General features: G+C 45.9%; 1 protein-coding gene across 1 annotated transcript; it reads right to left on the reverse strand.

Moving 5' to 3' along the window:
• Window positions 1-10,364: 10,364 nt before the first annotated feature.
• On the reverse strand, window positions 10,365-19,795 carry CSRP3 (cysteine and glycine rich protein 3). Its single transcript, XM_058544701.1, has 5 exons — window positions 19,662-19,795; window positions 15,338-15,506; window positions 13,461-13,593; window positions 12,210-12,303; window positions 10,365-10,675 (listed from the first exon to the last, which is right to left on the reverse strand). The coding sequence occupies exons 1-5, from the start codon at window positions 19,771-19,773 to the stop codon at window positions 10,599-10,601; spliced, it is 585 nt and encodes a 194-aa protein (XP_058400684.1). The 5' UTR covers window positions 19,774-19,795; the 3' UTR covers window positions 10,365-10,598.
• Between the last annotated feature and the right edge of the window lie 6,535 nt (window positions 19,796-26,330).

Consider the following 26,330-nt stretch of genomic DNA (forward strand, 5'->3'; position numbering starts at 1 on the left):
GTTGAGGCTTAGTTTCTGACACTTAACACTTCTAGAATCTTAAATTGAGAAAAGGTGTGTATAGGACATAAACTGATTCACGACTCCAGGAATGAGTTGAGATCACTGTTAACACCAATAAGCAAGATTTAATTTAGTTTTCTATCTTACTTAGAAAATGAAATATGGGAAATTCTAAAGATTAACTACTATTTTTACTCAGTACCTTTGAAACATTAGACTGGTGTGATTATAATTGCTAATTTCCCTTGTTCTGGAGGAAAGGCTGAATCAACTTGAGCTCCTGGTATTGTGTGTATGCGCCCCTGGGCACAGCACCTTCCTGCTGAAAACCCTTCCTTCGGTTCTGCTGCTCTTGGGGTAAAAGCTAAAGTTCTCATCAGGACCTACAAGGCCCTGAAGGATACAACCTTGTTCTGTTGACCAGTCTTACTCAGGACCACGCTTTGTACTCCTCCCACATGGACCTCTCAGTTCCTCGAGGATCCGTTCTCCTTTCTTCTGCAGAGTCTTTGCAGATAAGGAAACTAAAGCCTAAAGGAGTTTGCATCTTCCTCAAGGTCACGTGAATGCTAAGTGGGGTAGCCACTCTAAAGTCCCAGTCTCCTAGAATACTGCCTGACACGTGTGTTCAATAAACATTTCAATTAATTTGTTGAATGAGTGAAGGGTTTCTAAGAATGACATGATGTGATCAGAATTGTGTTTGAAGACTGATTTTCTTTTGGGGAACAGAAGGACATTTTCAAGCTGTATCCACTCTCCTTTCCTTTCTCACAAACCCCTACCAAGTCAATATCCTCAAATTGTGATTCATAGACTATTTACATCAGAATGGCAGGGACAGGGCAGGGCCTGGGGCTCCCTTGTTTAAAATTCAAATTCCCCGCCTCATACCCTCAGAACCACTGTATTCCAGCACTTCTGATTGATATGTAACATGGAAAGCACATTTCATTCATTTTTAAATTATTCCACAAATATTTATTGAGCACCATACTAGGTCTTGCAGGCCATAAGACATTTCCTTGGGATACTAATCATGGAGCTTGCAGTCTAGAGGGGGAGCTAAGATAAATGAAACTAGTATAATGTAGAAGATATTAAAAGCCGTAAGAGGGGTACAAATAAAATACTGTTAGAGCTTAGAGGTTGGGGAGAGCCTCAGTGGATGTGATCAAAGAAGAGTTTATGGATGATAGGGCATTAGAGAGGGTCTTTCAGTGGTAACTCAGTTTGGAAATACGGAGTTGGAAATGAAAGGCATTCTCGGGGAGAGAACTTGATGAGAAAAGACCATGGGACAGTAAAGTATCGTCAGAACGGTGACCGCTTGGGTCTGTGGGATGTTTGAAGTGGGGAGCTTGGTTAGTAAGTTGTGGAGGTGGATTGGGGCTAGATCGCCAGGGCCCTGAATGTAAGCTAAGGAGCTGTGAGATTCGAGTGAGCAATAAGGGGCTACTTTTTCAGTCTCCTGTCAGTAGAAATCCTTGGAAAGGTTGTGTGCAGTCATTTATCTCAGGTCCTCCCTTCCCTTCCTCCTTTGACTCACAGCTGTGAGGCTCTCACCCCTGTGCCGAATGGACGCTGCCTTTGGCAAGCGCACCGGTGTCTTCCATGTTGCTGAATTCAGCGGTCAGCTCCGAGTCCTCGTCTTACAGAACCTACCGGCAGCATTTGAGAATTAGTCACTCTCTCTTCCTCGATACACTTTCCTCACATGGCCTCCAGGAAAGAGCACTCCAGCTTCCCTTCTCATCTGCCTAGTTGCTCCTGAGAGCCCCCAGTCTCCTGTGCTGTTTTTCCTCCCCTACCGTTTAGTGTTGGAATGTCCCTAGTCCTTGGTCTTGCTCTTTATCTCAACTCACTCCCTTCCTTGGTGATCTCATCCAATTGCATGATGGCATATACCATCTCTCTGCCAAAACACCCCGGGTTTTTAACCCCAGTTCAGACTTCTCAAACTCCAGACTGGGTACTTGACGTACCCACTCAGACATCTAACAGACATCGTAAACTTAACATGTCCAAAACTGAAACTGAACTTCTGATTTTCACCCTACCCCTGCCCACACAGGTAAAAAATAGATTTAAAATATAGACAAAAAATAAAACAAATTTTAAAATAAAAAGTAAACAACCCTGTTTCCTACCCTCAGTCTTCCCTGTATCAATTGATCATAAACTACGTCCTTTCAATTATTCAGGCCAAAACCTTAGAATCTTTTCCTGATAACCCTCTTTTTCTCATAATACCCCAGATTCATTTCTTTGAGAAATCCTATTGGCTCTATCTTCAAAATATGTTCAGAATTGAACCCTGGCCACCATTGCTGCTCTAGTCCCGAGTTAACCATCTCCTCTGGCTGGGTTACTACAGCCTTATTTGGTCCCCTTGCCTCCCCCTTCGCCCGGCTGTAAGCAGCCAGGGTGATCCTGAATGCTCCCATGGCTCCTCCTGTCACCAGAGGAAGGGCCAAAGCCCTGACCGTGGCCTGCAGGGCCCTGCGGGATCTGACGCTTCGCCTGCTTGCCCGGCACTGACCCCACACTGACCCCACACGCCTGCCTGGCGTGCTTCTGCCTCAGGCCTTTCCCTGCCTGTTCTCTCTGCCTCGAGTGCGCTAACCCCAGAAACCCACAGAGTCAAGCGCCTTTCCTCCAAGCCTTCTGTCAGATGCCAGCTTCTCAGTGAAGCCTACCCCTCAACATTGTGCCAGTTGTAACATCCTGTTCTTGCGCTCAGCTTCCTATTCACCCTACTTGGCATTTTTTCCTGTAGCCTTACCACCTTCTGACGTACCATGTAATTTATTTACGATGGCTGCCGCGTACTGTCTTCCTCTCCACCCCATTAGAGTATAAAGTCCACAAGGGATCTTTGTTTTGTTCATTGATGTATCCCAAGCACCTAGAATGTTGCTTAGCACAGAGTATATGTTCAATAAATATTTGAATTAATCAGCTAAGAAGTCTGTTGAATGAGTGAAGGGTTTTCAAGCGGGACTGATGGGATCAGAGTTGTGTTTGAAGACTGATTCTCAACTGGGGACAGATGGACTCTTTCAAACTATGTCCCCGCTCCCCCTCTCACCGACACCCGCCCAGTAAGTATTCTCAAACTGAGGTCCTCAACCATTTACATCAGAATCAGGCTGGGGTGGTGTCCATGGGTCACTTGTTTAAAATTCAGTTTCCTCATTTTAGACCTTCCAAATCAGTCTCTGAGGAGTGGGTCCTGGAGTCTGAACTTTCGTCCGATTCCCCAGATGGTTCTTACATGCACATGCTACAGTTTGAGAATTGTTTACTTAAAGAACCTTACCCCACCTTGCTAGTGTGGCTTTTCCTTCAGGTACATGTAGGTGTGAAAGTTAAAAAGAAGTTTGGGAATCTGTGTTATAGGTAGGCACCCTGGGTTTGAATCTTGCATCTACCAGTTATAAGCTACTTTTATCTCTTTGAGCAAATGACTTAGCTTCCTAGTGCCTCAGTGTCCTTATGTGTATGATATAGATAATAATTGTATGCACCTTCAAGTGTTGTTATGAGGATTGGATATGTTAATACATATAAAGTGCTTAGAATTGTAATTGCATAGTCAGTGCTCAATAAATGCTGGCTGTTAATTCAGAGATCTTTGGGAAGTTGCCTACAGAGAGAGAGAAGCTGGTGGTAGGGAAATGTGCCAGATCTGCCCTTCTATCTGCGTGTGTGTTCTGGGGCTAGGATTCTGAAACTACCATCTCCTTGCCAGCTGACTTCCCGTCAATTCTGCCAGTAGGCTGGAAGGAGGAGGGGAGAAGGGACCCAGTCCATCCTACTTGCCAGCTGTTCCTCTCAGTGGTGTTCAGACAATGGCCCTTCACCCTGACAATGACAATGGAATCAGTGTCTAGCTTTTTCACCAAGGCAGCTCCATTGTGTCCCCTTAGAAGCACCAGCAGTAACCAGGCAGGGCTCTCTTCTCCGAAGTCTGACTCCTGGTCCCTGGGCGACCTCTCCTCGAGGCGTCTACATTAGGATACCCCCGTCTCTTCTCTCTGCTTCCCCAGTCCCAGGGGTGGTAGCTGTCTCCTGCAGTTATTATCTCTGCATTAAGTCTGTGTGTTCCTCTTTACTTTTTCAAAAATATTAGCACCTGTCTTATATTCAAGTCTTTAATCCATTTTGAGTTAATTTTGTGTATGGTGTAAGATAATGGTCTACTTTCATTCTTTTGTGCGTGGCTGTCCAGTTTTCCCAACACTATTGAAGAGACTTTCATTTCTCCATCATATGTTCTTGGCTCCTTTATCAAAGATTTGCTGTCCATAGATGTGTGGTTTTATTTCTGGGCTCTCGATTCTGTGTGTCTGTTTTTCTGCCAGTACCATGCTGTTTTGATTACTATATTTTTGTAGTATATTTTGTTTCGTTTTTTTTCCCCAAAGCCCCAATAGACAGTTGTACGTCATAGTTGCACATCCTTCTAGTTGCTGTATGTGGGATGCGGGCCTCAGCATGGCCGGAGAAGCAGTGTGTCGGTGCGCGCCCGGGATCTGAACCCGGGCCACCAGCAGCGGAGCACGCGCACTTAACCGCTAAGCCACGGGGTCAGCCCATTACAGTATATTTTGAATTCAGGGAGTGTGATACCTCCAACTTTGTTCTTTATTCTCAGGATTGTTTTGGCTATTTGGGGTCTTTTGTTGTTCTTGAATGTAAGACCTGAAACCATGAAACTCTGAGAAGAAAATATAGGCAGTTCACTCTTTGACATCAGTCTTAGCAGCATTTTTCAAATACCTTTGAAATTCCCTTGTCCACTCAGGCAAGGGAAACAAAAGAAAAAATAAACAAATGGGACTATATCAGACTAAAAAGCTTCTGCATGGCAAAGAAAACCATCAACAAAATGAAAAGACAACCCACCAACTGGGAGAAAATATTTGCAAATCATATATCTGACAAGGGGTTAATTTCCAAAATATATAAAGAACTCATACAACTCAACAACAACAAAATGAACAACTCTACCAAAAAGTGGGCAGAGGATATGAACAGACATTTCTCCAAAGAAGATATACAGAAGGCCAACAGGCACATGAAAAGATGTTCAACATCACTAATTATTAGGGAAATGCAAATCGAAACTACAATGAGATATCACCTTACACCTGTCAGAAGGGCTGTAACTAACCAGACAAGAAATAACAAGTATTGGAGAGGATGTGGAGAAAAGGGAACCCTCATACACTGCTGGTGGAAATGCAAACTGGTACAACCACTGTGGAAAACAGTATGGAGATTTCTCAAAAAATTAAAAACAGAAACACCATATAATCCAGCTATTCCACTACTGGGTATTTATCCAAATAACATGAAATCAGTAATCCAAAAATATATATGCGCCCCTCTCTTCATTGCAGCATTATTCACTATAGGTAAGACGTGGAAGCAATCCAAGTGCCCATCAACAGATGAATGGATAGGGCCGGCCCCGTGGCTTAGGGGTTAAGTGTGCGCGCTCCGCTGCTGGTGGCCTGGGTTCAGATCCTGGGCGCGCACCGACGCACGGCTTCTCTGGCCATGCTGAGGCCGCGTCCCATGTACAGCAACTAGAAGGATGTGCAGCTATGACATACAGCTATCTACTGGGGCTTTGGGGGGAAAAATAAATAAATAAATAAAATTATAAAAAAAACAGATGAATGGATAAAGAAGATGTGGTATATATACACAATGGAATACTACTCAGCCATAAAAAAAGACAAAATCGTGCCATTTGCAACAACATGGATGGACCTTGAAGGTATTATACTAAGCAAAATAAGTCAGAGAAAGACAAATAGCATGTGATTTCACTCATATGTGGAAGACAAACAAACGAATAGATAAGGAGAACAGATTAGTGGTTAAAGAGGAGAAGGGGGTGGGGGGAGAGTGAAAGGGGTAAAGGGGCATATAAGTACGGTGACAGATAAAAACTGGATTGTTGATGGTGAACACAATCCAGTCTATACAGAAACTGAAATATGGTGATGTACACCTGAAATTTACACAATGTTGTAGCCAATATGACCTCAAAAAAATAACTTTAAAAAAATAAAGATACTTTGCATCCAAAAAATATATATATATTAGCACCTGTTTCATCAATTGCCTCTATTATTTTCTCTCTGTTAAAAAAAAACTAATGTGGTTTCTGTTTTTCTGACTGGACCCTGACAGATACAGAGTATTAGAGATAAGCCTTTAATAGCGGTCTAGACAAGAAGTAATGAAGGCACAGGGAGACCCAGCAGGCCCAGGTTGCTGACTGAATGGAGGAGGAGGAGGAGGGGAAGTCAAAGATAACTTTGAAGTGTTGAACCCAATGAACGAGAGGGTGGCGATGCTCTCTGAGGAGTAAGGAAAACAGTGTGGAGTGACAAGCTGATGAGTTTGGTGGTTGGGGCCTACTGTTTGAGGTACTTGCAGGCTATCCAGTGGAAAAGTCTAGAAGACAGCAGGAAAGAGGCCAGGGCATGAATGAGACTCATCTGCACAGATGGATGAGATTGTCACAGGAGAGAGGTGGAAAAATGAGATGAAAGTCAAAATGGGAATTGCCTTCCTGAAATGGGAAGATCATTTCTAAAAAGAGACCAAATGACAACCAATGCAAACAAAAAAAGCATGAGAGAGGAGAAGGGTGGGAACACAACCCTACGGAACATGGCTTTAGGGAGCTGGAGAAGGAGGAGGGGGCTGGGAGGAGGTCGGGTTGAAGGATACTCAAGAGAGTACAGTGTCATGGAATTCAAGAAAAAGGATTAATCTCAAAGAGGAAGCAGTCAGTGGTCAGGAGCTAAGGAGAGGCTGAGAGGAACAACTGAGGAAAGGGTTGATGATTAGGAGATGAGGTAGGGTGGGGTGGGGTGGGATGGGGGCAAGGAGGGGATTTGGAGCCGAATGCTGAGACGCTAAGGACTAAATGGAACCCAGTCTTACAGTTTGGCTCCAAAAGGAGAGGGGAGAAGGCAGTAGCTTGGGGTGAATAGCAAGGTTTTACTCGTGTTTCATTTTAAAGCCAAGGCAAACACCATCACGTTTATCCGGGCCAGCAAGATCTGACTGTTATGCCATCTTGCCATAACTTCATTCCTTTTCCCAAATATCTGTATAGTCACATCAAAGATGACACACTTGAATCACTTTCACAAATATTGGGCAAAATCTTGATGATGCTCCCTGCGACTTAAATGGACTGGATGGACACTGGATGGACACTGAGCAGTGAATATCTCGGATGTAGCACATCCAATACTTCAGGTGTGTAGTAGTGAAGGGAGTGAATGTGATAATAAACATCCCCAAAATCTAGCGGCTTAGCACAACATAAAGGTTATTTCTCCCTCTTATCACAGTCCATTTAGATGTTAGCAGGTGTTCTTCTGTGCAGGGACACCAACTCCTTCCTAACTAGTGGCTCCACCATTTCCTAGGGCCTCAGTGTCTGCTGCACCTTCTGCATCTGCGGATGTGGACAGAGAGAATGGAGACTCTCCTCGAGATCTTGGAGACCAGGCCTCCATTGGCCAACTCGGTCACGTGTCCCAGTCACTGGTAGGGGAGCGTGGGACGTGCAGGACAGTGTGTCTAGGAAGCAGAGGAGAAACACGGAGGCTGCTGAACCACAGTAAGGTTCTTTGTTTGTTTTGTTTTGTTTTGTCATTTCCAAGCTCCTTCACTCCAGTGTATAATAATCTCTTCTTTTAAATTCTAGCAGAACTGGCATGTAGTCTGGCCTACACTCTCCCCTTCCCTCACTCAATAAATGTTTTTAAGTGCCTACTATTTGCTGAGCGCTGTGAATACAAGTGTGTCACGTTCTACCCAGGAGGCAGATGGGAATTCACAGTTTCATTGCGATGAGACAAGCGCTATGTTAGTCATACAGTGGCTATGGGAACACAGGGGTGGATTAATTCTGCTCAGGTAATCCAGGAAAAGATCAATGCAGAGGAGATGGTGTTTGACCTGTGACTTGATTAGCAGGGATTCACCAGGCTGAGGAGTTGGGTTAGGGGGTGTAGATGGAGGGGTTCCATCATCCAGACATTCCAGGCAAAAAGAATAACATTAGAAAAGTATGATTAGGGGAGGGCACTTGGCAGATTTGGAAAGCTTCCAGCCTTTGCCTGTAGCTGGAGCTGGTATGGAAGAGATTGTCTAAAGCTAAGTTGAATGGGTAAGTCCAAGGCCCATTCCTGAAAGTGCTTATATGACATATTGTTATAGGCTGAATTGTGTCCCCCCTCCCCAAACACATTTGTCCAAGTCCTAACCCCCAGTACCTCGGAACGTGACTGTGTTTGGAGGTAGGGTCTTTACAGAGGTAATTAAATTAAAGTGAGGTCATTCAGGTGTCCCTAATCCAACATGACTGGTAAGAAGAGGAGATTAGGACACAGACACACACAGAGGAAAGAGCCAGGGAGAAGGCGGCCGTCTACAAGTCAAGGAGAGAGGCCTCAGGAGAAATCAACTCTGATGACACCTTGATCTCAGACTTCTGGTCTCTGGAACTTAGAAAACATGATTTCAGTGGTCTAAGCCACCCGTTCGGTGGTTCTTTGTTATGGAAGCCCTAGCCGACTGACACACGTTCCAAAAAGTGGGAATGGACAAGGTGTATTCCAGGGACATTTTGGAGTCAGAGTCAGGGAGGCTTGAGCAGTGAGACAAGGTGGAGTGAGGGAGAGGGCAAAGCTAAGGACACGCAGGTTTTTAGCTTCAGTCTCCTGGGCAGATGGATGGCGGGGCTAGTAACTGGGAGAGGGGTAGAGGAGAAGAAGTTGCAGTGTCCGGTAGTCATGTCACGTGTGTGTCTTACCCTCGGCAAGCCTGGAAAGCCCTAGTGGAGGCAACTTCCCAGCGAAGGATCAAGGTGGTATATTGCTTTTAAAGTCAGTGCAGTTAAGGGGTCTTGCTTCAGTTAGTTCAGTTGATTATAGGTAGTGTTAATTGCTGGATTGACGATGTAGCTCTAGTGAAAAGTTTACAAATTAAAAATACATTGTCCTATGCTTGCTTCCCCAGAGAATGTAGAATGTACAGTGTTTCCACCCTCAGGCTGTTGTGGTGGAACTCAGCAGCTGAATCACCCCAGCGACTGACTCTGGACAAGTAAACGTACTCCTACACTTTCTCCTTGAAAGTGCAGTGGGACACAACCTCAGCCAGCTATTTTCTGTTTTCTGGACCATTCTATTAACACCAATCAAACAGAGAAAATGATCAGATGTAATTGCATTTTGAGCATCAAAAAATTAATAAATAGATGGGGCCAGCCCAGTGGGGAAGCGGTTAAGTTTGTGTGCTCCACTTCGGCGGCCCAGGGTTCGGAGGTTCGGATCCTGGGTGTGGACCTACGCACCGCTCATCAAGCCATGCTGTGGTGGCATCCCACATACAAAGTGGAGGAAGATGGGCACGAATGTTAGCTCAGGGCCTATCTTCCTCAGCAAAAAGAGGAGGATTGGCAACAGATGTTAGCTCAGGGCTGATCTTCCTCATCAAAAAAAAAAAAATTAATAAATAGATAAGTAATAAAGTCAGTACAGGGCCTTGTCCAAAGATGCAATGAGCAGCCCTGAATAAATGCTCATTTTAAAGAAAGCCTTCTTGGGACGTGGAGCATAGAAAAACCCATGGTTTCATCTAGGGTTTCATAATTTTTATCAATAGATTTTCATTTGCTTCCATACTCCAAATAATTCAGAATTGCAGGGTGGTGGGAGAAATGCTGTGGTTGTTAGAAGCGGAGTCCCAAGACGACACACGCGCGCGAGCCACTGAGAGCTGCTGAGGAGGGCAGACGAGGACATTTTTAATTGGCTGCATTTCGTTTGCGAGGCTGGCAATTTGATGGAGGAGAAGTTTTAAGAAAATTGCTAAACCCTAGGGAATTGTCCCAGAATAAAAGAAAATCATCCTCATGCCGTTTATATCAAGAAGCAAATGCTACATTTTGTTGCCATTTCTGAGTTTTCACGAAATGTGTGATATTGCAAAGCCCATGATTGATAGGACAAAAAGATCAGCTCTTCAGCAGTTTTGTTAGTTCTGATTTTCCTTTTAGGATTTGTGATCACGTTGTCTGCCTCTCTGGACCTCTGTTTTCTTTGCCATTAGCAGTAATAACCAGAAAGAGGCACGGCTGACAGATTCTGGAAAACTGCTTTTCTTGTCTCGTTTCCCCCTCCTCACTCTTTCCCCAGTTGACACCAAAATTCTTACCACCTTTGCTGCTAGTTTTTCAAACTACGTCTCAATTTGTTGAAAATTTCCCTCTATTTGCAATAAAAGATCCAGAGACACACGAGGTATGGCTAGAACATTTATTGATTGCCTCTCCCACACCAGGGATCGTAAATAATAAAGCATTTGTTACAGATTCGACTTCTAATAATTTTCTTCCAAAGGTCTCTTCTAACTTTGGGTAAAGACTGATCACTTCTGAAGAGAAATGCCGTCCACCTAGGAGAGGGTGTTTGGGGAAGGGTCTCCATCGGGCAGGATTCCTGGTGAATGCTTTAGGCTGACGCGAGATCTGAGAAATGCTGCCCTGTTCACTCTTTCTTCTCTACCTGGTGTGTAAGGCCTCCAAACCCAATCCCTGTAGGGCCAAAGTTTTTGGCGTAGCAAACTGTGAACGAGAAGGGGATGGAGGGGAGACAGAATGGGTTGGTTAGCACCATTATTTCAGTTCCTTCTGTCTGGGCACCGTCCTCCCCTGCTGGAGGCAGCTTTCTAATAAACATACTCATAAGTTAACTTTTAAGTAAATTGAACTAGATTTGTTTTAGATCTGCTAGTAAAAAGTCTTGATATTTCCTTGCTCTGCACTAAGTGTGTTCAGAGGCATTTTCTCTTTTGAGTTGGCATGATCTGGCCCCTGATTGCCTGCCGGCCTCGGCCTCGTCCTCTCCTGCCTCTGCCTCGCCCCTCACTCCAGGCACACAGAGCAACTTGCACTTCCCCGAATGAACCTGGATGCCCGGCGTTGGTGCCTTTGCACTCACTGCTCCCTGTTCCTGGAATGCCACCTCCCAAACCCACATTCCCCTTCAAGACCCAGAGGACGCTTGTCTTCTGAGGAGCCTTCCCTCACACCCCAAGCTGATCACTTGCCTCTCTGTATGCTACTGCGCTGTGCACGGTCCCCTACTAGAGCTTTTTTCACTTGGAAATGCAATTATTTATCTATGTGTTGATCTCCCTGCTGGCTGCAGCAACATTTTAGGGTTTTATGGCCTATGAATGCTGGGGGCCCTCTACTGCCAGGAGGAGGCAACCCCTGTCAGATTGTGTGTCAGTTCCCATCCTGTCTCATTATGGAGAAAGCTTGGCAACCTACAGTCTGATCAGTGATGTCCTCTCTCTTGCTACTCTCCCATTGTCCCTCTCACCCCACTCCAACACATACCCCTGGAGATGTTGAGACATCCCACTGAGAACAGAATAGGCCTAGTCAAGAGAATGGGCCTATTGCCATGGCCCTAATGCATCCCTTCCTTTTTGTAGCATCAGGAAGGAGATAAGCCTCTACTAGGTCTCTACGAGACAAAGGGATCCTGGAGGCAGCTACAGGCAGAGCTGTGAGAACTGGAAGGAAAACCCATTTGTTAGTTCTGTTCCTGTGATCACTAAGTGATGTGCAACATCAGAAACAGAAATGTCAGGAAGGTGGGAGGGAGGGACGGAGGGAAGGAAGGAAGACAGTCTTGATAAACTCAAGAGAGGCCGAGTTCCTCCTCCCCCAGTCACCCCTATCTGCCACTCAGGTGGACAAAAGGTGTTTGGGTTTTGGAAGAGAATGCCATGCTGTTTGTCCAGGCCTGAGGCCTTTTCCATGTTGGAGTCAGGATACTGCTTCCTCCTCGTCCTCTCTCTCCCCACCAGGCACTCAGCTGCCCCAAACCACTGAGCATCCGCAAGCATCCAGTCCCCCCAGATACTCTGATGGACAGGACCAGAGCTGGGTCAGGCAGGAGATTTCTTTCCCTTGGGTGGTTTTGTGCCCCATCCTGAGAGCCCAAAACCCGCTCAGACTGAGCAGCCATGCCTAACCCTAACCCTAACTCTAATCCTAACCCTAACCCTCCGGGTATGGACACAACTTCCCCTCCCAAGGACCCTCCTCAGCAAAACCTCTCAGGAGAGTCTCCAGAACCACTTACCTTTGCAATAAAGTTCCCCATCTTTGTCAGTGACGTTGGTGGACTCTAGACTCTTCCCACAAATGGCGCAGCGAAAACAGGTCTTGTGCCAGGGCTGAGGGGCACAGGAGGGCAGAACAGTTACATATTTAATGGGGTGGGCAGTATATTCTGTTTCTGTGTTAAGTCCCCTGACTAGCAGCATGTAAGGGAGTGCCACCGACCTAACCATTTGCGTATCTAATCGGCCCTCACATTAGGTTTGGAGAAAATGAGATGCTGTGGACTTGGCCAGCAATTCTCAGAACCCCTAAAAATAAATTTATCCAGGTGACTTCTATATCTACTCCTTCAAAACAGACTAAATAGGAAAGGACTTCCTCTTTCTAGAAGATGGAGGAACAAAGTGGAGAGAGGGGAGCTTGCACTGGAGTAGTGGGTAAAATTTATGTTGAATATAAAGTGAAAGAAGAAAACAGCGAGGAAAAGGGCAGCATCCAGGCGACTCAGCCTCCTTTGAGCTCCGTGTGTTTCCCATGGGAGACGGCTGCACTGCTCGGACCATTGGAAGACCACCTGCCTTCCGCACACCTGCGAGTCCACCAGACGCAGCCCGGGGCTTCTCAGAATCAGCCTTCCGACAGCCCGTCTGGGGTGGAGATGCCCTCATAGCTGAAGTCAGACGCTCTCCGCGGCCTTCCTCCCTCATTTAGGATAAACAGATTTTTTTCTTTTGTAAGGCCCAAGTCCTTTGGGGAATGCCCTGGCTTCAGGCTGAAACCAGGGCTCGCAGAGCGAGTGCGCATTACTGTCTCAGACACTCAATGCCTTTGCTGAAGCCAGGACGTTTGGGAGCAAGGATGCTTTCTGCTGCTGTGAGATGTCTGCTCTGCCCATCACGGTGGTGCTAGCAGTGGCCTGAGCTATGCAGTGGTGACGTGCTCCAGGGCTGACCCCTTTCTGGAAGGATTGTGGACGCTGAGGGCGGGGTCTTGAGTACCTTTGTATCTCCAGAGCCTCTGGCTGGGTACCTTCCTCCTAGTGGGCTAATGCTTGTTGCATCGAATTGCACCAGTTTTAGTTTCCAAAGGTGCTGCAGGGTGACAGTCACAGCCCGGGAATGTGGGTGAGGAACCTAGAGTGGTTCCTGGGAGCTAAGGAGAATGAAGGGTCTTCCCGACCCGCCTGCAGTTCCTACTTTCTTCTGTCCTTCCTCCCAACTGATCTGGTGGAGATGAGCAAATCCATTCTGGCTCATAGAGAAATCCTTACCTTGCCACCGCCCATCACCTTCTCAGCAGCGTAGACTGACTTTCCGCACCGAGGGCACTTCTCTGACTCACCGAACTTTGCAGTGAACTTGGAAGGGTTGCTGGTGGTGGCTGAGCGTGCCGTTTTGGGGGACCTGATGGAGAAACAGAAATGAATGAAACCTATAGACCTCCCTTGGCAAACACTACTAGGTGTGTGACCTTGAGTGAGTTACTTAACTTCTCTGTGCCTCAGACTCCCCACCTGGAAAATGGGGATAATCATGGTGCCTTCCTCACAGAGTTGTTGAGAGGGTTCAGTGAGGTGACATGAGTAAAGCACTTAGTACAGTGCCTGCCTGGCATGTAGCAAGGACAAATAAACGTTAGCTGTAATTGATTTAAGTCTTTCCTTTCTGATGCAAGGCACTGGGCAAGTGTTCCATGTATGTTAGCCTGTATTATTGTCATTGTAGTTGTTGTGTTGTTATTATCGCTGTGATTGTTTAGGTTTCTCTGTACCATCTTAAAGCCCACTGGTCTGCTTTCCAAAGTGAGTGGTGAAAATATTACAGGGCAAGATGGGATCTTGACAGTTGATAGTAAACAAACTATCATCCAATGAGCTGATGCATTCCTTGTCACAGTTCAAGATGTCATCCTGCATCCAAAGGTCACCTGTCCCCATGTGAGCAATGTCCGAGAGAAAGGCACAGTAATAACCCTAGTGTTCCCATATCTTTTGGTGTTTCCTTGTACGTTTATTGCTCGGTCTCACCATAACCTCTAAAGCAGGCAGAGCTGGTTGGAGGAGAGTGAGGACCAGAGGAGTAGCTGCCTAAGGTCAGGAAGCTCAGAACTGGGGAGCTGGGATGAAACCCAGGTCTCCAGACGTGTTCCTCTTTGTGCAGCATCACAGGAAAGCCCTCATGGAGAGGAGTGAGCTTTGAGTGACGAGAAGCAGAGAATACAGTTGGTGGCATCTTTCTTCTTGAAACAGAGTGTCCAGTTGGGATTGAGTAATGAGAAAAATTAAAATGAGTAATCACACATCCCTGCACTGTTCCAGGCTCTACTGTGGGCTACTCTCTTCGGAAGGGACCAGATGACTCTTTGGATGCTCTAACTGCTCTCTAGGGAGGCCATCCATGGGACACTGCCTCAGGGTGGGCTGCGCCTCTCTACCCAGTCCTGCCGCAGAGCTGAGCCCGGTTGCCAGCTGGCCAGACAGCGGCTGTAGGCGAGTGGCTGTCAGTCTATGCTCAGTTCTGGGCTAGAGGTCAGCGTGATGGTCAAGACTGGTAGAACAGACTGGTAGATGGAGGTGGCACAGCATGATATCCGAGCTTCTCTAGGATAGTGTTAGGGGGAAGCTCAGCACTGTATTGGCAACAAGCAGCCAGGGAGACCCAGAGAACAGTCACAAATAATTGTTTGCTCCTGAGGCACAGCCCATCCCCACAGACCCACTCCCTCTGCCATGCGGACATTAGTCATCTTAAAACCCAGAGGAAGAAATCTTTTAGTGAGGAGCACACAGAGAATGGCCATTGCCTCCCTGCCATATTTATGTGATTTACACAGAAACACTCAAAGGGGAAGAGAAGAGACTCCATGCGGTTTTGTAAAGGTCAAACAATGGAACACCTGTACTTTCTGGGTTTTCTCTTGACATGCTAAGCAAGAGCCATGCTGTAAAAGCAATTGCCCTTTAGAAAGGCAGACAATTTAAAGAGAGTCTTTGGAGAGATGACACATTGTTAAAACTTGGTCAGGCTGAGTATTCCTATTGTTGGCAAGTCAACAATAGAGTCCATTCTCCCACTTCCAGAAAACGTTGCTATGGGAACAGAATGAACTGTCCTGGTAACCGGCTGGGAGAGCGGGGCAGTAACTCACTGTTGGAACTGGAGGCCCAGGTGTTCGCCCGTGTCCGTGCTGAGGCAGCCAGCGCCTTGTCCGTACCCGATCCCCTTGGGGCCGTACCTGCGCCCATAGCAGACCTTACAGTAGATCTCTGACTCGTGGGCTGCCACCGTGGTGCTGTCGAGAGCCTTCCTGCAGGCCACTGCCGAGGAAAGGAGGGTCAGGAGGGTGGGGTTGAGATTCCTCCCCGATCCCTCTACCCCCATGCCATGCTGGGGCCAAGAGACCCAGCATGAGGGGCCCTCCTCCGAGCACAGCTTTGATTCCTGACCAGAGCATGTGTCCTGAGTCCCAGATTCCAAGGCAGTCCTGATTTCCCAGACAAGGACATTAGGGCACAGAGGAGGGAAGTAATGTGTCCAACGGCACCCAGCTAGAAAGAGGTGAAGGCTAGCCTGGGCACTGGGTGTGTGGCTCAGACCAGCTAAGAATATTGTCCCTGAATCAGAACAACCTGAATTCCTGAGAGTCTCACCCCAAATGGCATGGAGGAAGCGTGTCCATATGCGTGTGAGAGGAACTTATTTACTTAATCATATCGGAATCAGGATTGAGCAATTTCTCTATTGGCCATGGCGTTTGAAGAGCACAGTGATTTCAAAGAGACAATTACCACTCAGGCTAATTTTGATCCAGTTCTGGAAGAAGGGGATGTGGTGAAGTGGGTAGACCTGCCTCATAGACTCTTAGCTTATACTGGCTCGAGCCCCCTGGTGACTGTGTATTACCTAAGTGTCCCCCATAATGTAAAGTATAGAAGGCAAGCCTCTATTTTTCCAAAGAGAAGATTTATAGAAAGGTTTTTATTTTTGCCAATTTGAAAAAATAAACTTTTAAGGATGTAAATGAAAGTGTCAAATACCTACTTATACTATTTAATTTAAGAATATAAATCAATAATATCTTGATTTGGAGAAGTTACTTTTTTCTAATCTCACAGAAATTCAGGAAACAATTGTTTCCAAATTCCTTCTCTTCATCTTCAGCGTCAGCATCTCCCTCATCTGAGGCAGCTGCCCCCACTCTCCAGGGAAGCTCATCTCACTTCTGTCTGCCTCATTGGAAAGGGAGCCTATACCTGAGCAGAAGGCTGTCCCCTGGAAATTGTATCTCAACAAGTTCCCAGTGGCACAACATTAGGGTGGCTTTAAAAAATATGTAGGATTTCCACGACTTAACAACTTGCTGTATTGCTTTGTAACAATGATCTCAAAGGTTGTTTATGGTGATATCCAGTGCTTATAAAAGTGAGGTCATATCCCCAGGAATAATAAAACATGTGCATTCAATTTATTAGCCTCCTTTTCTTTTTTGACTAGTTCCATCAAGTGACCTCTCTAGGCAATCCAGCAGTGAATGAGGTTGTTTCAGGCTAATATGCCTTCCTCAAATGGTATTTTGTTGTTAAAAAATGAAGTAATTGAGTAGGGAAGTGGGAGAAGAAGATAAAGTTGTAGATGAGGTAGGACTGGCTAGGGGTTGGTGGTTGGTGGTTGGGTAGCTGGGGAGATGGGCACACAGGAGTTTATTAAACTATGTATTATGTCAACATCGTGTCTGTTAAAAATTCTCTGTTAAAAAAAAATGTAAATAAATAAATAAACTGAGAGAATGTCCTATAGAGACTTTATAAGGCTTTGAACACAAGGCAAACCCTTTTTATGTGGAATAATTTTGGGGGAAAATGCTTATATTTGGGCATATAAGGTATGTATCTGTCTCTGCCCTTCTTGTTGCCATCAGCTACCAATCTCCAGAACAACTTCTCGAATATTCGTTGATGTTCTGGACTCTGAGTTCCTTGAGGGCAAAACTGTTTTATCTTAATATCCCCAGAACATAGCCCAGGCCCTGGCCCAGTTAGTCCTCTGTAAACGCTTGTTGAATGAAGGAATGAGCGAATGAACGCAGACATGTGTGTGTGCATGAAGATCAGTGACTTGTCCACGATTGTACGACGGTAAGTTGCAGAGCCGTGACTGGCCTCGGATCCTCTGATCCCTCCTCCGGTGCTCACTCCCATCACTCCAGGACTGCCTACGTCCTATGCTGTGCTGGCTAATTCTACAGCCACTCGCTGGCGTCTGACCAGCTTTCACGCTCGGGCACAGAGCTGTGCTGTCCAATACCGCAGCCCCTTGCCCTCCATGGGATGCGCTCTCGGTGCAAAACGCATACCGGATTTCAAACACAGCACACACAGAAAAACGAATGTAAAACATCCCATTCATGATTCGTGTATTGATTACACTTTGAAGTGATCATTTTTGGATATATTGGGTTAAATCAAATGTCTTAAAATTAATGTAACCCATTTCTTCGTACCTTTTTAAAAATATGGTTACTAGAAAATTTATTACATATGTGGCTGGCATTATATTTCTTTTGAACAGTGCTGATAGGAAGGGTTAAGATTTGTCTAGAAGTCAGGAGAACACTGGCCAGGAGACAAGCTAAGGTAACTCTGCCTCTCTGAACCCTATTTCCAGCACAGGGTGGCCTGTGGACAGGCAAGTCTTGTGATGATAATCTAGAAAATCATGCTCCTCTTCAACAACCGCTCTAGAAACTTATTGCTCAGAGTCCCATCCCGCTTGTGAGTTCTAAGGAAAATATCAAAGGCTTAAAAGAGATGAACCACCAAATGCTTAAATCCCTTCTACCAAGGCTCCATTACACAGAGCATCTTCCCGCTACCTGGGAAGACAAGACACCTCTCACTGTGGAAAGCTGCCCTCCCGTTTCCTGTTCACGCTCAGGTATCAAAGTTGATCAAAGGGAAATAGAGGCCTAGAAGGCTGGATTCCAGATCAAGAGCCCCAGTTTTCTTCTTCTAATGACCTTTGCGGTAGGTACAACTATCTCTATTTTATAGATGGGGAAATTGAGGCTAGATGGCAAAATGACTTGCCCAAGGTCATGCAGTTAGTACAGGGCAGAGCCCAGACTCAAACCCCAGTCAATTTTACTCCAATTCCGCTGTACTTTCCAATACCCCTCACCCCCACTCTTTTTTAAAGAACAATGGCTGTTTTTGGACAAAAGTCAGAAGGTTGTGGAATGAACTCTCTTGAGCAATGGCTTCTGGATAATTGTAATAATAATGATATTATTATTACAATTATTATTCCATCTGATGGATGTGTACGATGACTTGAAAATAATTATCCATCATTAAAACTCACAGCATTAGTAAATCCACCAAACCAATCACTCAGGGCAGTGTTTCCCCAGTTCTTGGATGAGAAGTATGTTTGCTGTGGGAGGTAAGGGATAATGGAAACTCCCGTAGCGGATAAAACGTTACTATTTCTGGCAGCTTAAGGATGGAGTGTCTTTCTGCTCTAACAGATGGAGCCCAACCCTTGAAGTCATGTTTGAAACAGATTGGGGTAATGTGACACCTTGCAGCCACTGGGCTGAGGCACAGGGGTAGGGTATGAGGAAGGGTGTCTGCCAAATGCCCAGTAAAGCTAGTCCTTAAGCCAGACCTCCTGGAGGGAAGGAAAGAAGGTAGGTTAGGCCCCCAAAACAGGACTCGCTACTAGGAAAATGCAGTTGTGTTGAAGAGACTGGACCGGGAGGCTGAAGGTGCATGTTCTACTCCTGGCTCTGTGGCAGATGCTTGTGACCCAGGCTGAGAGATGGGAAATGACTTGTCCAAGGTCACATGAGTCAGGCAAAGCCAGACTCCCAGGTGGACCACAGGGTCTTAAAGTTCCCCCAGTTTTAACATTTGTGAATCTACGTCCGGCAGGTGATGGTAAAGATTCCCTTTGTCAACCTACTGGTGCCCAGGCCCCTAAACTCTTACCTTTCTAACTATTACAAAATTGGCACGAGTTGCCCCCTGCCTGACACAGGTTCTTTCTTAGGAAAGACCAGTCGCAGCTGGCTTCAGTGACAGCTGGCCAGTGGGAGCAACACATAAAGCCAAATCCATCCTGGCTCCAGATAAGTGATGGCTTCCTTTCCCTGCCAAGTCACACTTTGTAAATGTCGCCACCAGGTCAAGGTTTTCAGCACTGAGAGCAGTGGCAGGCCAGCTTGTTCTGACTTTGAGCTGCGGGGAAATGGCCTCTGAGCTGGGCAAGTGTTTGGAGAGTGGGTGCTCAGGAGAGTGCCATCCCTTCCTTAGGTGGGGCCCCAAAGTGCTATTTCTAAGAGGTCCCCAGAGGATGCTGATACTGCTGGTCCCTGGATTGTGCTCTGAGAACCAATGATGCACCTATCTGTGGCTAAATCCGCACTTTGAAATGCCCTCAGGATGCTGAGGGGCCCTCCTCCCCCAACTCACTGCAATGGAAACAGGTCTTGTGGAAACTCCTCCCATTGCACTGGATTTCCTCCGCGTGGTAGACGGTCTTCTCGCACGCTCCGCATTTTGCTCCGCCGCCCCAGTTTGGCATCTTGAAGACTCTCTGACAGAGGTCAAGTCTAAAAGGGTGTAAAGCAAATACCCTAAATTTAGGCTGCGTCAGGAGTGAACCAATCCCTAATAGTGCAGTGGTCTGAAGACCAGGATTCAGCCCTGGTGTGTTTGGTGGGTCGTTCATTCCTTCAGCAAATAGTTACTGTGTGCATGTCATTGAATCAGCTCAGACACTCAGACGGCTCTGAGCAAGTCACTTTCCTACTTTGGGACTCAGTTTCCTCTTCTGTTAAATTTCAATAGCACCTGCCCCTATGTACCTCACAGGGTTCCTGGAAGGAACGGATGAGCTAATTTTGTGTATATAAAATTATATACAAATATTAAGTATTGTTATTTTTTCCATCTAGGGTTTTAAAAATTATTCCATCAGAAGTGGGAATAACCTATGAAAATGGTATTATCTTTGTATCTAGCTCAGTGCTTCTCGAATCACCTCGGATCTTACTAATATACAGATGCTGGTTTGGTAGACGTGGGGAGAGGACAGACTCCAGGCAGTGCCGATGCTGCTCGTAGAGGACCACCCTTTGGGTAGCAAAGCCCTGGCTAATCTTGCTGTTAAAAATACATAGTATGTAAAATCTCCTATTCAGCTTTATTCCTCCTGTCCATGAGGCCAAGGCAATAAGCCACATTGGCACCACACTAAATCAGTGGTCTAGAAACATACCTTCTGCTTGCAAGGCTACCTACAACTTGCTGTGTGCATTGAGAGGAGCTGTGAAGCTTCTCCTTACATCTGTTTTCCTACCTGTACTATGAAGAAAGTCATTCTTTTCCTCGCTGCTTCACAGTGTTGTTTAGAGAACCAAAGGACACAGCATGCAGGAAGGTACGTGACAGATCTCACAGTGTCAGGTGTGACCACAGGAGCCAGGTGTCCTCCCACAGCTTCCAGCACATTCTGCTGCAAGGAGCTGCTGATAGCCACAGCCCTGGGCCGTCATGATCTCCTCACTAGAGAATCGTGTTTTCTGTTTAAGAAATACTAGACAAGGAGGGGGATACGAAAAATACTTTTCTCTTTTATTCTGTTTCTGTGTGTAAGTATGAATCTAGGTTTTAGTTTCCCCAGAGCAGAACTGAAATAAGCCATCAATACTCAGTGAAATTTCTGAAATCCTGCCAGCCCCAGGGGGACTGAATTTTCTTCGGGATCCTTCGGTTTCTAAGGAGCCTGGTGTGTCATCTTGTAATTGACACCAAGCACTGTTGGGCCACTCCAAGTGGCTGCTTCTGACCTTCTCTTTCCCTTCTGGGAAGACAGTCACCTTCTTATAATAGTTGGCGATTAACACTAAGCCCTCCTGGGTCAACTGGTCCGGATTGTGTCTCCCAGCCTAGTAACAAAGACAGATTTTGCTAAGAAACAGAAGATAAATAGCAAACAGACCACGGAATCTGATACCAGGACCAAAGGGAACATCTCCATCTAAACGTCCCTGCAAAGAGCTTTCCCCCTTCCAGAAATAGTGTGAGTTTAGCCAGGAACATCATATCCTAGGAACATCATATCCTTCCTCTCATAGATGCAGGCTTTTCTTTTTTTTTTTGTGAGGAGATCAGCCCTGTGCTAACATCCGCCAATCCTCCTCTTTTTTTGCTGAGGAAGACGGCCCTGGGTTAACATCTGTGCCCATCTTCCTCCACTTTATATGGGACGCCGCCACAGCATGGCTTACCAAGCAGTGCGTCGGTGCGCGCCCGGGATCCGAACCGGCGAACCCCGGGCCGCCGCAGCAGAGCGCGTGCACTTAACCGCTTGCGCCACCGGGCTGGCCCCGGCTCTTCTTTTTATTCAATAAAATTTTAGAAAATAAACTTGTAACTTTTTTTTAAAAAGGAAACATTTAGTGCTTGTATTTCTATAGTTTAGGTTGTTTATTCTAGAGGAAAGAGGAATGGATTTTGAATGGAAAACCTTGGAATCAAGTCTTCATTCATTCATTCATTCACCATGCATTCACTACCTACCTATCGTGTGTCAAGCACTGCACTAGGTACTTGGTGAACGATCAAAGGGAGGAAAACTTATAAAAATAAGTAATTTGTGTCCCCTAGATTTGAGAAGCCCACATTCTAGTGAGGAAGATAAGCAGGAACCAGAATACTCAGTCCCAGAGAAGAGTCTTGTGACAAGTGCCATGCAAACTCAAAGGAGGGAATGGCTATCCATGCTTGGATTGGAGATGAAAGCAGTGAGTCGTTGGAGGATCACAGAAGATGTCATATCCAAATGGGGTTTTGAAGGGTGAATAAGAGTTCACCAGATAGAGAAAAGGGGGAAGGACATTTCAGGCAGAGAAAAGAGCACACAGAAAGGCATGGAGGCCTTACTATCCCCTAAAAGAGCCCAAATTGTTTATTTTTTCCTCTATTTACATTTTAAGGACTTTTAGAGTTGGAACAGATTTTCAAGATTGACCAACTCGCTCATTTACAAACAAGATGAGGCATAGAAAGTAAACATTTGGGTGTATTTTCTCAGCCAACTGCTTTTTCTAAGATCCATCCTTCTCTGATTAAAGATGATCCATTCTCTGGAAAAGAGTGGAATCACATAATTTCACTCATGTTCATTTTGATCCTGAGCTTCAACATAATATAAAATAGAGGAGAAATGTAATATATATCCAGGAACGTGACAGTGACACTTCTGAAATTAATGATGTACAAATTTTCAATGAAAACAACCTTAGGTCAAATTTCTCATTTCAAATTTTCAATGGAGATTTTGTTGGCATGTCCTGCAAATTAATGGGAGAGAGACATGCCTCTTAGGGAAATGGGTGTGTGTGTGTGTGTGTGTGTGTGTGTGTGTGTGTGTGTATGTGTATTCAGTAATTGCCTACACATGATACTTTTCAAAGTGAGGATAAAATTACAGATAATACCTTCTCCATGAAGTGATGGATCCCAGCACAGCTTGTATTCAAGTGATTGTAAATATCTGATATACGTATATGAGGACTTGAAACCCAAAATAGAAATCTGTAGGCATTCTATTACACAGGTGCTCAGTTCCATTTCTAAAGATGGAAGTGTAGCCATGGAGGCTAAACACAGAAGATGTCTCCGATTTCTTCTTCCAATGCTCAAAGGCCAAATGGCAGAGGGTGTTGTAAAGCATCCTGAATTGAAGACACAGTTTCTAATCTTGACCTTGTGACCTTGAACTTGGGTGACAATGGCAATATTATCTCCTGCACCTTCCTCACAGGACCATTGTGAAGGTCATGGAAATATGGTGGGATTTAAAGCAGCATTGAGAAGCTATTCAAAGTCAAAGCATTGTTACCTACTTTGTTTCAGGTTATCTGAATCGCACCAATGTGCTAGTTAAGTCGCTATGATCTGAAAGCACACTGAAGCCCTGGCTTACATACCTAACCTTTTCAGCCTCCCGCATTGCTTTGGAATTCCTGTGTCTCAACACTCCCCTGGCCAGGCCCAGAATGTGAGTTTACGCTGGCAAGATACCAAGGGATGGGCCAGTTGTTTATCAGCGTCGCCTGGCACAGGCAAGGGTCACCGAAGGTGGGACACCAAATATAGGCTTGCCCGTCACTCAGCCCCATTTGTCACCTGGGTCACAATCTCCATCATGCCACCTGGCACTACTCCCCGGGCCAGTCCCAGAGATGGCTGTGTTGTCACAGATGAAGTCGTGGGTCAGGATGGAAGTGGGGGACAGTCTGGGATCTGTGAGGATGAGATGAAATGCAGGGGCCTGCTACGTCAGCTAGGGAGAGGGTGGACTCCATCCAGATTTTTGGAGCCAGTGATCCCAGATCCCAGTGAGAGACTTTCCGTGTAGATTTCTTAACGAATAATGCTGGAAGAGCGTGGAAATTTTCCATGGAAGAGATCCTACTGTGAATGCGCTATAGTAGGGGCTGGGAAAAGCACTGGCTCAGATGCAGGAGGCTGGAGTTCTAGTTCCATCTTGCCTCTTCAAAGCTGTGTGGTCTGGGGCAAGCACTCAAGCTCTCCGGACTTCAGTATCCTCTTTCTAAAGTGGGCATAATAGTCCCGTCTGTTTCACTCTTGCTGGGAGGACTCTAGCACATCAAGTACATCAAATCACTCTGTAAACTGTGGGGTATTATACAATGTCAGAGCTAATCAGTTTTGCAATAACTCTAAGTTGACACGTATCAATCTGAATTTTTAAAAGATTAACCGTATGTGTATTTTGGGCATATTCTTCTTCATCCAATACCCTTTCTTTCTTTCTTTTTTATTAAACTACCAGCTAGGGAGCTGAAGGTGATATTTTAGGGAAAGAGGGGGTGGGGTAGATAAAATGGGTGCTCAGTGATTCAGTTGCTTCCTCATAGGGGTCCATTAAAGAACCTGGGCGGGGACCCTAGGCCATGACTTCGAGCAGAGACCTCAAGTGACAATGCTCTTTTCAGCTCAGTATTGGTTCATTTGGCCGTCCTATTAGATGCCTGATTCCATGTAATGAGTTAGATTGTCAACACTGGCTGAGGCAAAGATTTTGGATCATAGGAACACGTATCGAAATCTAAGTGATAATCATAATCATTACTAATGTCATAATGCGTTATTGAAGCTAAAGTGTCTGGAGCCCTGCTCTTGGGCCAGCACCGTGGCATAGCATTTAATCTTCACAACCACCCTTCAGATAGGTTACAAAATTTACTTGAGAGATGGGGAAAGGAGTCTTAGGGAAATTACATCACCCAAGGTCACGTGGCTAGTATATGCCACATGGCTAGATCGAAACTTAGGTCCCTCTGACTCCAAAGCTGTGTTCTTATATTAACATTAACCACTATTGATTGTTTACTATGCATCAGTTGCTTTATATATACCATCCATAATACTCACAACAGCCCTGCTGAGTAAATCTTGTTACCCCCATTTTGCAGATGAGAAAACTGAGACTCAGAGAGCTTAAGCAACTTGTCTGAGTTTACATGGCTAGTAAGTGGCAGAGCTGCAATTCAAACCCCAATTAAGCTGGTTCTATATCCCATGTCCCAGCTTACAACACACTGGAGAGGGGACAGGGTCAGCACCTCCACTAACCACACTTCCCAGTCGATGGGAATTGGATCACGTTGATCCATTGTCTCTCCATGGAACAGAGAGTACTCACGGGTGGGAGTGACAGGGAGACTGAACTCCGTTCAGTAAAATAAAGGACTTGCTAAGAGTCAGTGCTAGTCAAACACGGAAAGGGCTCCTTTGGGGCTGGAGAGTTCTCTCTCACTAATGATTTTAGCTCTGCCAGGGAGGGGTGTCCAAGTGGCTGCAATGTAGTGAAGCCCCTTCAAGGGTTCTTCAGGCTCCGAGACAGATTCAGGGATCTGAACGGTGACGGGAGCCTCGCCTTGCAGAAATGCTGCCCAGTGGTGCCCCTTCTCAAACACACCTCTGCTCTGTTCTCTTAAGCCAGGTAAAAGGGAGGACAGACCATAGGTGAAAAGCACAGGCTTTGGAAAGAACCAGGACAGGGTTCAGAAAATGCTATCTATTGGACCTTAGGCGAATTGCTCCGAATCTCTGAGCCTAGTGTCCTCGCGCATGCAAAGGCAGGACGGGAAGGCTTGTCTCAGGTTGTTTTCTGGTTAAATGAGATAATAATAATAGCTAAGAAACTACATATAAATGCCTAATACATAGCAGGTGTTTAATGATTTTAGTTGCTTTCATTATTACTTTTATTGCTATTATTATTTTATCTCCAGTTTTTAAATCCATTTTCCTAAAACAAGCAAATCTCTCCTTGCTTCTTCTCTGTGGCCCTTCTTGTTCAGACTGTGAAGCAACTCTGTTTCTCAGCCTCCAGAGTGTGCTGCACCCAGAACAGACAAAGCCAGGCCAGCGAGAGTCAGTCCTCTTGGGGATCAGGGTGCCCGGTGGCAGGGACGGATTGTCACGCAAGGTCTTAAGCCTGTGCCCTGGGACAGCCGCTTCCTTGCTTTGGCAGCTCTGGTGCCTAACACCAGCTGACCCCACTGGTGATCTGGGCTTAGAGGGAAGCAGGGAGCCCAAACTGGGTCCCTGCAGCCCCGGGAGACCATGCCCTTCAGCTCCCTGTGTAGGACCCTCAAGGTCGGTGGCTTCCTCCTACGATTCTGAACAGCTATATGAAGCCCCCATGCAGAATTCCTTCCACGAAGCCTGGGAAGCATTGGGTGCTTATTCCCAGCACAGAAATAAGCCCGAGTACTGGCTCTCATGCCTTTAAAATTTAGACACGGTCGACACACCCGCCTGCTAAGCGAAGGCTGTAACACATGGGTCATAGTACGTCTTTTCTGAAATCATCTCTGAAGTGTGGCTGACTTTTACTCCCAGAAGCTCACCGTGTTCTGTTTTGATCTTCATAATGTGTTTGTAAAGGCCATGTTGTTCCCTGGTTTACCTCCAGGCTCTGCCACTGTCTAGCCCTGTGACCCTGAGTGATTACTTTGCTTCCTTCATTTCTTCCTCTGAGAAGGACTTCTTGCAGGATTTTCTGCGACACTTAAATAAGCTAATATTGTTCTGTGACTG

The sequence above is a fragment of the Diceros bicornis genome, chromosome 7 (genome assembly GCF_020826845.1).
Source record: "Diceros bicornis minor isolate mBicDic1 chromosome 7, mDicBic1.mat.cur, whole genome shotgun sequence".
Classification (NCBI taxonomy): Eukaryota; Metazoa; Chordata; class Mammalia; order Perissodactyla; family Rhinocerotidae; genus Diceros; species Diceros bicornis.